General features: G+C 35.6%; 2 protein-coding genes across 2 annotated transcripts; one reads left to right on the forward strand and one right to left on the reverse strand.

Moving 5' to 3' along the window:
- Positions 1–131: 131 nt before the first annotated feature.
- Positions 132–5696, reverse strand: LOC147067714 (serine/threonine-protein kinase Nek8-like). The gene is made up of 6 exons (XM_085952438.1): positions 5620–5696; positions 5453–5543; positions 5203–5373; positions 2224–2381; positions 1804–1954; positions 132–475 (listed from the first exon to the last, which is right to left on the reverse strand). The coding sequence occupies exons 1-6, from the start codon at positions 5682–5684 to the stop codon at positions 290–292; spliced, it is 822 nt and encodes a 273-aa protein (XP_085808564.1). The 5' UTR covers positions 5685–5696; the 3' UTR covers positions 132–289.
- Positions 5697–5855: 159 nt separating this feature from the next.
- On the forward strand, positions 5856–9580 carry ND-B18 (NADH dehydrogenase (ubiquinone) B18 subunit). The gene is made up of 3 exons (XM_085952003.1): positions 5856–6079; positions 6270–6438; positions 9390–9580. The coding sequence occupies exons 1-3, from the start codon at positions 5971–5973 to the stop codon at positions 9466–9468; spliced, it is 357 nt and encodes a 118-aa protein (XP_085808129.1). The 5' UTR covers positions 5856–5970; the 3' UTR covers positions 9469–9580.
- Positions 9581–13133: the final 3553 nt, after the last annotated feature.

The following is a 13133-nucleotide window of genomic DNA, read 5'->3' on the forward strand; positions in this document are numbered from 1 at the left end:
TGTAGACATACTTCCGTGACATAATTAGTATCCTTTATACACTAATTATCATTTGCATTAAGTCTACACACATATTTACATGAATATTAATAACAGGATTCGGGTGGACAGTCAGCGCGCACAATACATATTTTAACTGTTTATGCTAATGTCATATTTAAAATAAATCAGTGAACAAAATTAAACAGAAACAAAATACTATAAATAAATGATAATGAATTATATTGTGTTATAATTTCATTGAGATTGGAGTGCATCACGAGCACTATATATTATTTTAAAATCGTTTTTATGTGCCATAGTAATACATGGTGCTTAAAATAGGGCGTTTCAAAAGGTCAGTTACTGTACTCCTTTTCTCAGGAGCTACGGTCAGCATGTTGTCAATTATTTGTTGAATTTGATAGTCATAGTAAGATTTATTTATCGGGGTCACATTCCCTGAAATTATTTGATTCACCAAGCCAGCTAATGTCTGCAAAGTTAAATGATTAGGTATAATAATCAATAATTTAATTGAATATGTAGAATCTATAAATGCTTTGTTATGAAATGAATAAATAGCATATACTTTTATTATATATTTACGTTATTTCAACTATAATAAATCAACATAAATAATATGAGTCGCTCAGTCGCTATTCCCGCTCTGGAGGTTTTTTTTAGTTTCGAGTAAATCACGAATAACTGTTATGTGTATTTACGATGGTTTTTAATGTAATTTAAGATATATTTTTTTCGGTACATAAGAAAAGGTAAAATAAAACCTAACATCCAATTTTTGTGCCGTATTATTCCAAATATTATTATATAAATATTTCAAACCTTTTTTGAGTAGTGACCCGTGGCCCTGATAAATTGTAAAAAGCCTTTATAATAGGGTAAAGAAAACGCACCGAAGATAGATTTTTCAGTATAAAATGTGATAGTTGACATTGTAACTCGTTTACCGGCTTCAAAATTTGCGGTTGAATTTTCGTTAATGCCGACCTCATGTCATTGTCGTTCTCGACATTCAAATTCTTATTTTGTTTTTCAAATGAAGCGTTGAAAATCCACTCACGCAGAGATACGTAGACGCAAATGGTAGTAAAACTCGAAAGGCAATAAATAAAGACTGATACATAGCACACCTGAATTGATTAAGAAATTGTTCATGAAATAAGTTACGTTCCGAGGAATCGTTTTGCAGTTCCAAGAATTCATCTTGTATTTCATCGGGTATGCTGGTTACATAAAGGGAAGCAGAAAATGGATTTTGTTCCAGTGTAGCTTCTTTTTCTGTCAGCTCAGGGAAGTAATGCTATACCTTGTCATACTAGAGGTGCGATTTGGTTAAATATTTATGTTTACTGTTTCAGCCTGCGACTGCTGACAACTACTACGGTAACTGAATAAATATTCATTATTAATTAGTCAAATAGTCGGACCAAAATTATGCATTTATCACCGCGTGCGGTTGACGCCATAGGATAGTAGTGGTGAAATTTGTATAGCGATTTAAATGTATGTTAAAAATCATGGTTTGAATTGCAACGTTCGATCGGTCGGCTGCGTAGAGAAGGTTTAGTAACTTGTTATTTCTCCTTAGAGCGGGTTTGGCGAGACAAATAAATATTCATTTTGATTTTTTGATGAAACGGCGGAATTTAAAACTCATACCTCAATAGCCTGGTAGACCTATCCATATAGCACAATATGCGTACATTCAAAACTAATTTTATTGAAAAATCGGCCAGAGCGGGTTTGGCGACTGAGCGACTCGTAACGTACGTCTCATAGTATATAACAAATTATGCTTACGGTTGCGTCAAATGCCCTTTTGTGGGTACACATTTCATATAAGAGGCAACCTAATGCCCACACATCAGTTTTTGTATCATACGGCTTATTTTCACACAATTCTGGAGCTAAATAATATGGTGTTCCAATAACAGTCATGGCTTTCTCATTTCTAAAATCAGGCGTAACACATTTTCCATAAATAATTACAATTAGAATATATTATGGACAAAATTATTTATAGAAAAACAGTTGAGACCAATTTATAACATTATGAATAATATTTGATTGCGCATGCCAGTATTTTTTACAAGATATAACAACTGTTAATGTCACATCTGACACATCAATGAACTGGATAATTTTATTGAATGTTTTTTTTTATGACTTAACACGTTTCGATTTGATATGAAAAATCTTTAGATTGGACAATATGCTCACCCGAGAATTTTTGCAATTCCAAAATCGCCAATCTTTACAATGTTACCGCATGTCCCGGACAAAAGAATATTTTCAGCTTTCAAGTCTCGATGAATTATGTTATTGAAATGAATGTGTTGGACTCCTAGTAAAACTTGGCAGTAGAAGTATAATATTTCCTAAAAAAAAAATTCTACATATGAAATTCATTTTATAGTAGGTATCTAACGTAATATTATAATATTTATTTTTTATCAATATTGAATAGAACTCCTCGATTAGATAAAACAAATTCTTATACACTTCAGGATTCTGAAGGGAGTCAGTGCCGTAGACCGAGGCCCCCTCAAGGGGAGAGCTGACAGCTATAGCCCGGGGGGCCGGCATGGCAAGCCAACCAGTTAAGCGAGATGAACACACACCACAAATTTACCCTAATAGTAAAAAAAGTCACTATTTGACGAATAGAATTTTATTTTATAATTATTTTCAGTGTGTTTCCCAACTAATAGAAATGACTATGTATCCAATTTGGCAAAGGATCGCAGGTTACTTGGCTATCACAAAATGGGGTCGCGATCAGTGCTTCATAATAAAATATGACGCCAAGTGCCGACGATACAAGTGGATTTATTTAAAAATACACAGAATAGCCATTATTTTACACTGAACCTTAGAGTCAACACTACTGTAGAACATTACACTGCTCTTAACTTTAGCGATATGTTGGGGGCCTGCTTCAGGATGTGGGGGCCATGCCGTAGTTCACATTCATACAATAAGGAAATTGGCTGAAAAATGGAATACGACGAATCTCTTGGCATTGCATTTGTGGACGAAGAAAAGGCTTTCGATGCAGTCGAAAAATGGACAAAACATTAAAGGGCAACGCTTGTCTCGTGTATTATATGGATATATTATTATAATGGCTTAAATGTGGTCCCTTACAATTGGTCACCATGTGAGAGAAGGAACGAAAGGCCTTAAAATTAACATGGATGACAAAATGTTTATCTCGGGTAAGAGCTTTTAAATTGAAGAGACAGGTATTAGCCAAAGAAATAAAAGAGCCATTCGGCTTGGTTGGGCCAGTTTTAATATACTGAAAGATGTCGTGGACACCAATCTATCGCAATATGTTCAAACTGGGATCATTGTTTGTATGTTTTCCGTGATGACATATGGAACCTTGTATGCGAGTGCATTTAATTACAAGTGACGGCAATCGATATTGAGGGATAAATTCTGAAATGAAGATATCTGTTGGCAAACAAAATTCACAGACATCGTCATCATCATCATCCCGCAGATTGCATCCCAAGACTTAAATGTCGGCGGGCTAAGCGTCAGTTGATTCACTTTATAATTAAATGTGTGCTACTAGTTCTACAAATTTTATTTTGGAAAGGGTCATTTTAGGTTTTTAATATGGGATGTACCGACACAAAAAGAATAATAAATAATTGGTTAGAGCTAGTTACGAGGGTGGGTCAATAAGTCCTTAGAAAAGCAGACAGGTGGCGCGACTAGTACTGTAAGCGGTTTGTTTTCATGCAGCGGCACTACCGATTCAGTATGCTGCGAAGTTTCAATCAGATTGGTCGGGTTGTTGTGTGTTTCTCGTACATTTAAAAAAAAAATTTGCTTGTGGAAAATGGAAAAATGGAAAATGGAGAAAATTGAGTTTAGAGCTGTTATTAAACATTTTAATATAAAAGGGTTAATAGCAAAGGAAATAAAAAATGAGTTGGATTTAGTTCACGGCATATCTGCTCCTTCACTTGCAACTATTTATAACTGGTTAAATGAATTTAAACGTGGTCGTACATCAACAAAGGATGAACCACGCTCAGGACGTCCTGTAGAGGTGACTACACCAGAAATGATCAATAAAATCCACGATATGGTGTTAAGTGACCGAAGATTAAAGTTGAGTGAGATAATTGAGGTTACAGGGATCTCAAAAAGTAGCGTCATTTCTATTTTACATGACAAATTGGGCATGAAAAAAATTTCTGCAAGATGGGTGCCGCGTTTGCTCACAGTCGACAATAAACGCAATAGGGTGGTGACCTCTAAAGCCCTGTTGTCGCTCATGCAACGCAATCCGGATGAATTTTTTCGTCGCTTTGTGACTGTAGATGAAACATGGATACACCACTATACTCCCGAGACGAAAGAACAGTCAAAGCAGTGGATTGCGAAAGGCGAACCATGTCCAAAGAAGGCGAAAACCGTAAAATCAGCTGGTAAGGTTATGGCTACTGTATATTGGGATGCACGTGGAATTATTTTCGTTGACTATTTGGAAAAAGGAAAAACAATAACAGGGGATTATTATGCATCTTTATTGGACTAGCTAAAAAACAAAATTGAAGAAAAACGGCCTCATTTAAACAGGAAAAAAATCCTCTTTCATCAGGACAATGCCCGTGTTCACACATGTCTACGATCAATGGCTAAAATTGAAGAATTGAAGTTCGAATTGGTCGACCACCCACCGTATTCGCCAGATTTAGCCCCCAGTGACTTTTTCCTTTTCCCAAACTTAAAAAAATGGCTAAGTGGACAACGTTTTTTTTCAAATGAAGAAGTCATCGATCGGACAAATGCTTATTTTGAGGACCTTCCGAAAACTTATTTTTCTGACGGTTTAAAAAAAATTGAGAAACGTCTAACCAAATGTATTGAGCTCCAAGGAGATTATGTTGAGAAATAAAAAAAAAATACAAAAATAAAAACTGTTTTAATGCTTTTTTCTAAGGAATTATTGACCCACCCTCGTAGTTATTTTCGGCGTGATTTAGCATGATACGCATGGCTCAATTGGTAAAGCACATACCGGTGGTACCGATGTTAATCATTATTCTAATAGGTATGTTTTCTGAGGTGTTATATAAGTGAGTCATGCAGTCGGTGGTGATCAATCTAAAGGTATTCATCGCCCCGATATGGCAAGTAAAGAATGATAACATTGACTACGTATCGTGATCGGCTCACATTTTGCGGGACTAGGTAGTGTTGTCTGATGTACATATATTCTGCTAAATTTCCATGCGTGGCATACTCCATGGAGATGTATACAGATTTGTTCTCATAAAAGCTGTCGTAATATTTAACGATATTTCGGTGGTTAAGAGCCGAAAGCACTCTGATTTCATTTTGAGTTTCCTGCAACAATAATAAAAATATAGTTTTAGAAAAAGGGGATAAAGAGTATTCTGTAGTTATTTTCACTCAATTCTTTCACCTTATATTGTTCGTTACTCGTAGAGCTGACGCCGACTTCTTTCAAGACTATAAAGTCATTGTTGGGTGACTTCCGACACAGTAACACAGTCCTAGAACACAAAAACACTCAATAAAAAGATACTTTTCTATAAAAATTAATAGCAAACTAGATAAATCGTTACCGACCCGAACGTCCCTTTCCCTATGACTTTTATGACATTATATCCTCGGAATTTGTATACTAAATCCATTTTAAATCTTATGGTTACAGCTGTCGAGTCAAAATAATTTCACATTTTTCGCGGTATTATAAATTTAGCAGTCTAGTTTAAATTTGAGTGTCAAAATGAAAAGTTACCCTTTGCTGCCACAGATGGCGGTACAAGCAAAAATGCTATGATGCTAATGGAGGGCGCTGCTTTACCTTCCGACCGAATTCGGATATGTCAGTGGATGGCAAAACATTTTCGTAAGATTATAAATTGAAATACAAATATTTGTAATATTTAAACGAACCATTTTCTGGTAAATACTACGATGGGGAACGCTTGGGCTAGATATAAAGATCCTGAGTTGGTACCTTATTCTACAGAGACGCCTACGTTTGACCCCAATTATGGATTTCCTGAAGGCAGGAAGAAAAGAGGTATGTTAAGATATTTTTTTGGAAATACATTGTTTCGCTGCTCATGGACATTTTATTTGCAATTTCAAAAACTTGTAATCATTATTATAGTGCGCCCTTTTCACATTGCATATTGTGTCGAATCGATTATTAATTTGTCAATGTTATATAACACGCGATGTTTACAATCGGAAGGGAATATTTTTTTCAGAAATGATAGCGACGGAAGCCGAAATGATTTCTGCCAAATTGGCCATAAAAGACAGAGATTATTGCGCACATCTGCTGATCAAATACAGAGCTTGCCGGTCGGACGTTTTCCCCTTTCTGTACAAGTGCCACCATGATAGACATACTTTTCTTCAATGTGAATATGAAGAGTGAGTACCTACCTCCGATTCTATTATTATTTTGGTAGGTGCAAGTCGGTTATGGAGAAGCCAGGCGGGAACCGCGCTAATTGCCATAGCCGATTTTGGCAAAATTCATGAATTTCATTAATGAAAACATAACCTAAACTAACCCGAACTAACAAATAATCCAGTAGGTAGGTATATCGGCTGTTTTCATAATGTGTTTGTCGCTGGCTTCCCCATAACCGACTTATACCATTATTTGTAAAACCTGTCAGACCGACTTGAGAAACGCTTTCCGTTCAATCGACATATGGAGACACGGTCAATTTGACTATAATATCTGGAAATTAATGTTAAAATACTAGGAAATGTCTATATTGAAGCCACTTTTGAGAAAAGCACTGTGTTGAACCCCGGAAACGAGTTGAGTTTTGTTAATCAATAATAATTATTTTTGTACAATGGATATTTTTAGATCCATCGTATTGATCCAAATATAATGTGACTGTAAAATCACACCCAATATTGTATTTGATCCAAATAATCGCATTCAGACTTGTAAGAGTAGTATGTCGAAAAGGGCCTTAGATCTCAGTGCAATGATTCTTCTTGATATACTCCAGTGACGCACTCAAGGAGGAGAATGTGAATTAGTCCCATAGGCTCTTTTTCTTATTCATATAATTATTTTCACAGTACACGGCGGCATATTTGTAGTTTCTCCTAGTTTTTATTAAATTGGAGGCATAATGGCGGTAACCGTTGAGCGTGTCATCTGCGACTGGCGGATTGGAAGTGACTAACAGCGACCATGCTCGACATGTGCGCCTAGTTCTAGTACCTATGCTAAACCATTACTCAAATAATATCGGCTGTGCTACCCGCTTGGTCTAGCAGTGTCTGCCAAACTATGTGCTGCGAAGGAAAAAGCCTCAAAACTGTTACATAATTTTAAATGATGCATATTCATTTAAATTGTCTTCAATTTTAAATAAATTCAATATCTACATATTTAAATAAATATTTGTCACGTTCGTACATATCGGTCGACGCAACAGAGGGATACTGTTGAATCAATGATTAGTGCTGAGGCCGTCCATCAAATTAAGCACATTCCTTTGTCAGCCCATACGATTTCACGTATATATTGATGATCAGCTCCGAGAGCATTTTGCTAATGCAAATAATGAACTCGAAAATTTATGGTCTTTGCAAATCGATGAATGTACTGACATTAACTATAAAGCTCAGCTAATTGCATTTCTGCGAATTATCAGTGGTGTATTGAAGGAAAGAACGACGGGAGATGTATTTAACCTAGTAATTAAAAACGTCGAATTGAGAGAGATTCGGTGGCAAACTTGTGTAGCGTTTGCACTGATGGTGCTACTTCCATGCAGGGTCCTCAAAAAGGTTTCGTGGCTCATGTACCTATTATAAAAAAAATCACAAGTGAAGATTGTACAATGCATGATTCATGGCGAAGTTTTGGTGTCAAAGGCTTTGCCTGCATCACTGTGAAAATATGGATTCTGATTTTAAGTGTTTGCTGCTTCATACTGAAGTACGTTGGCTCTCAAAAGGAAAAGTACTATCACAATTTATCTTTTTGCGAGCAGAAATAATTTCTTTCTTCGATGCTGAAAATATGGGTTATGATTTTCTTCACGAGAACAAATGGTGGCCGGAAGTAACATTTCTTAATGATCTTTTTGAGAAAATAAACATTTTTAATTTAAGCCTGCAAGAAGTGAACAAAAATATTATTACAATTACTGAAAAATTAAAATATTTCTCTGACAAGTTAGACCTGTGGACCAGAAAAGTTAGAAACTCACAGCTTAATTGGTTCCCAGGTTAAATCCTCAAAAAAAAATTTTTTTTTGCCAGTGCACTGACACTAACAGAGGAGGAAATTTTAAAAGACCTAAAAAACGACCTTGTGCACAAAACCTCATTTTCTGAGCTAGAGTTCTCAGTGCTGAGAACTCTATCAGCATTTTGGATATCGCTTGGAGTCAATATCCTCGATTGGCTACAACAGCAATTAAATCTCTGTTGCCGTTTGGATCGTCGCATTTTTGCGAATTTGGTTTTTCAGCGCTCGCGCAGCGTGTGTGTTTATCTAATTTAGAGGCGTGTTTTGACAGAATTCTTTCTAAAAATCAATTGCATCCTTCTCACTAATGAAATATTACCACCTATGTACATATATTATGTTGATAAAATATTAAAAAAAAATGGTTACCTACACTATGATTTCCATTATTCATATTAATAAGGTACATTTCCTTTTCTAAGGAATTTTTATTCGGTGTGCCGCGGAACAAATCCCATTCACCAGTGTACCGTGAAGTAAAAAGTTTGGCAGACACTGGTCTAGAGCTACAATATTTATGTCGAATTCCACCGAAAAAAATAGTTCTTTTGATTTACACCACCACCGACTGTAGTGGGTAGTTGTTTTTTCGACGAATTTTTGTCGTCGATTTGTGGTTTTTTCATAGTGAGGTTCCAAAATATTAATTGAAAATGGACAAAAAAAAGTATTATTGCATTTAACTTATACACAAACCTACTTAACACAACATAGCCTAATTTCTTGTTTATCGGTCTTTTTTCGATTGTACTCGGTGTACACCGAGAATTTTTTGACATTTCCATCAGGGATTACTTAGGTTTCTAAAAAAATCCGACATTAGTGTTCGAAATTTTTGTGTTAGAAATTCTATCTAATCTATCTATAATCTAAGAAGTTTTTCTAAAAAGGGTGCTGGAGAATTTACAAATGATTTTTTGCCATGTTTTTATTTGTCTTAGCCCAAGGTATAGTTTATTGGCTTTCAATTTCAATGTTTGAAATCATTCTGATAATTTTTATGTTTGGGTGTGCCAGGGCCCTTTGCAACCCCCCCCCCCCCCCCTGGGTGCGCCACTGATATACTCTGTCATGATTGAATGGTTTTTGTTTTCAGTTACATCTTGAGAATGAAGGAATACGAGAGGGAACGTCGCTTGCGTCTCCGTGAACATCGGCTTATCGGTGCCCATTAATTGAAGCAATATTTTAGGAAGCATATTAATTTATCATCTAATGATAATTCATGTTGTGATGAATTATGTAAATATATTATTGAGTTATAAATAAATTATCACGTTATTCGTCGCTAGCATTTTTATTTAGAACAGCCAAACAGAAACAACTCTAGTAGAACAGAACCTCGAACAAATCCGGATAATATAAAAATCAAAATAACTTGTCTTTTTGAATACATTTCAAATTTTGCCATTCTTTTTCATTTTTGATGATCAGAATGAAATCCGATTAATTGAGGTCCTACTCTTATTATACACACCCCCAACAAACAAAGCAGTAACTCACTTTTTGGCTGTTTTGATTTACGAAATCAGGGATACTAAGAAAGAAATACTCTTTCTGCATGTATTAACGTTATATCTCTATATTATCTACCAGTTGCAGAGATATGAACTAGAAAAAGGTTGTAATTATTACTTTTTTGCATTTTAACCTGTAAGAAAATAGTAACTTCAATTACTCCATTGTATCAGTTCACAATATTGAACTGCTTATGCGTCAATTACATTGAGCTTCTTTACGAACTGTTTGTTGGCGAATTTATAATCTGCCTGTAAAGTCGCCCAGTGTAATCATCGAACAAGCTAACAAGCAGGTTGTAAACACTCTACCGAGAAAAGTTGAAAGCCGGTCAACTTTACACGCTACACGCCGGCGTGTGGGCCTACTGCGCCTGCGCAGTAGAGCGCAGTAGCAACCTCCCAGTAAACATATGAACTACGTTCTGTCAAAATAGTCGTTGGTTTGTGGCTTCTCAGCGAATGGAAAGTTTTGTGTGTAATCATCAAATCGCAGTAGCTGAATCGCCCGCTTTCAAATTCGCCAACAAACAGCTCGTAAAGAAGCTCAATGTAATTGACGCTTTACATGTAAAATAGTTGTATAATGAATTACAACTTTATTCTGCGGAAAAATGTTCACAAGTCATCGGTGTATCGTTTATATTTTATTCTGATAATTGCAGTGGCCAGAACAAAAATAGAGTAGTTTTCTGTATGTACTCATATGCTGCGAGGGTTTTAAAGTTAAGTTACAACAATAGTCCATGAAAAATTATTTTTTTATTTTAAATCATCTCACGAAAAAAGTTGTAATATGAGTTACAACATTATTCTTTGGAAATATGCTGTTTTATGACAAGTCGTAACTCATAACAAGTATACTTCCGGTTGTTTTACAGAGATAAAACATTAATATACTTCATTACCAGTACATACTAACTACGTCTTTTAACCTTATTACCAGATATTTTTTCTTTGCATATCGACATGAGAATTTTTCAAACTTTCAATTTGCTCTCCTCAAAAATGACCAAAAGTGAGTTATTGCTTTGTTCGTTGTGGATGTCGATTTAATGACGTTGAATGCGGCATCTACCCCTGCCCAGAGTTAACCAGATAATAATTTTTTCCTCCATTTAATTTCAAGGTTTGCATGCGGGCACGGGGACCTATTGTGAAACTTTTATTGAGATGAAGAATTTGTCTATTTGTTACTGAGGATTAATGAATATACTGTGCGGATAGCAGTGTCGAAGGGGTGGAGCTATGCTGTTGAGATTCGACATAAATAGTTCACACTAAACTTTGTCAGTCATACTTATTTGTTTTCATTAAACTGAGAATACAATTTGCAGATGGTGCTGGTTGGTGTTTAAAATTCAATTAAACCCTGCCTAAGCCATACCATAATAGTTTAGGTGTGCTATGAACTATCCAATAAAAATAGTGCACACTTTCTCAGTCAAACGTATTTGTTTTCATTAAAGCAAGACTATTTATGTCGGATCTTAACAGCCTACCTCCACCCTTCGCCAATGGCGGATAGTGATGTTTACATACGATATGTGTGGAAATACATTTAAACCTCACTATACGGCCGCTCATTATACAGCTTTCACTATTAAGGTCTTTTTAATTATAGTGCAATTTCAATTTTCGGCCCAATTATTTTGTTATTCAGCCAAAAAATACTTTTCGATATATTTTCAACATCGGGAAATGTATGTCTAAAAAAATTGGCAAATAAATGATCGGAGATGGATTGGACCGGTTGCAGAACAGGAAGAAGTCATGAACACCTGCATCATTGACAAATGGCAGATGACGAGAACTACTTAGCCGACAGTCGAAGGATTTGTCAAAAGCGCTTTTCTATTTCGAAAAAGGAATAAACATCCTGCTTCACATTGATCCTCATGAAGAACACATTTATTCTTGTATTGGAAATAATATGATTTTGAAATAAATAAAATGCAATTTCATCTAAACACTAAGGCCCCGTCCAGGGTGGACGCTGGAGGTGAGTTGGAAATACTGTCACCAGTTTGTGTACTCAAGTCTCGGACCGCCACAGAAGTGTTTTGGTGTCTACATAAATATGTATTTTTTTTTTCCGACCATGTCCGATCCTAATAGGATCATATGGGCCTCCACAAAGTAGAGGGTTGTATTAACAGATTTTGTTTTTTACGAGATATACGAGGTATAGATAGAATTAACAGAATAGTTTCTTCGTTTAAAAAGCTTCCCATCAATTTGTGGCTGAAAACTATATCATTATTTACTTGCAAACTAACTACCTATATAATCTTTGTCTACTTAAAAACCAATTACCTCATTTCTTTACCAGTTTGATTTATAAATTTAACGCAGTCCAGCTTCGGATATAAAGATTGAATTGCTATATTATGTTTCTTTAGTAGAAAACACCTATACCTAATGTTATGAAAATATTCAGATGAGACTTTCATGTATCTATTACATTACCTATTTATGTATTAAATAGACAATTACCTACAATAAGATTTTGTTCACCAGCTAGAAATTTACATTACATATTGACGTTTATATTATTGTATTGTTTGATAGAATTTTGGTGGTGATACCCGCTAAACACGACAACAATAATTCGTCGTCCTTGTTCTTAGAGGCTCGAGACAACTGAGTGGCTTGTATCGAGCTGCTCGAACGTGTGGCCGCAACGACGAGCATGCTTCCAAGTTACGTACGTGGGTACTAGGCTTTATGTTATCGACTGTTCATAATAATTTCATAATGGACCACAATATTTTTGCTTTGCGAACACAATATAATTACGTATGAATAAATCATTCCATCGCGGCTCCATGGGTACACCCAAAACAGTCTGATTGGTATGGCAGTCAGCAAAAGTGATTTGCAGTTATAACAGTCAGTGGTGTAGTGATAACTAAAATAGGACCAAGTCGCTGGGTATTTAAAATCCTAATAATCACCCCCCCCTCCTGACCAATGCCTGATTTATGGTGGTAGGGACCCTGGACTAATATAATATATTGTAGATCCAGGAAAAACAACAGCATCTTAAAAAAAATGTGAAGTATTTATAACAGTCTTGTTTTTTTGCTGTGTGTACGTCCTTCAACTGCAAATGTTTTGGCTGATGCATTCAAAATTGATAACTTTGACTCAATGACATTAATATGGACGAATCATCTGGGGAAAAAAATGACACTCACTTTATTGTCGGGTCTGCCGAATGGCATAATCTGTTCTAACGCCATTACAATAAAGGTGATATTGCTATAAATTCCTGATGCTTTTTGTTGGGTCTGCCGAATGGTTCGGTTCGAACGGGTTCG

The sequence above is a fragment of the Rhyacophila brunnea genome, unplaced genomic scaffold (genome assembly GCF_057557595.1).
Source record: "Rhyacophila brunnea isolate RB1 unplaced genomic scaffold, BYU_Rbru_1.0 scaffold_3, whole genome shotgun sequence".
Lineage (NCBI taxonomy): Eukaryota > Metazoa > Arthropoda > Insecta > Trichoptera > Rhyacophilidae > Rhyacophila > Rhyacophila brunnea.

Coding starts and splice junctions, on each gene's coding strand:
- LOC147067714 (XM_085952438.1), bottom strand. CDS start 5,684: ATGGATTTAGTATACAAATTCCGAGGATATAATGTCATAAAAGTCATA. Junction 5,544..5,619: donor ATAGGGAAAGGGACGTTCGG/GTCGGTAACGAT, acceptor TTTGTGTTCTAG/GACTGTGTTACTGTGTCGGA. Junction 2,382..5,202: donor ACTACCTAGTCCCGCAAAAT/GTGAGCCGATCA, acceptor TTTTTTTTTTAG/GAAATATTATACTTCTACTG.
- ND-B18 (XM_085952003.1), top strand. CDS start 5,971: ATGGGGAACGCTTGGGCTAGATATAAAGATCCTGAGTTGGTACCTTAT. Junction 6,080..6,269: donor TGAAGGCAGGAAGAAAAGAG/GTATGTTAAGAT, acceptor TATTTTTTTCAG/AAATGATAGCGACGGAAGCC. Junction 6,439..9,389: donor CTTCAATGTGAATATGAAGA/GTGAGTACCTAC, acceptor TTTTGTTTTCAG/TTACATCTTGAGAATGAAGG.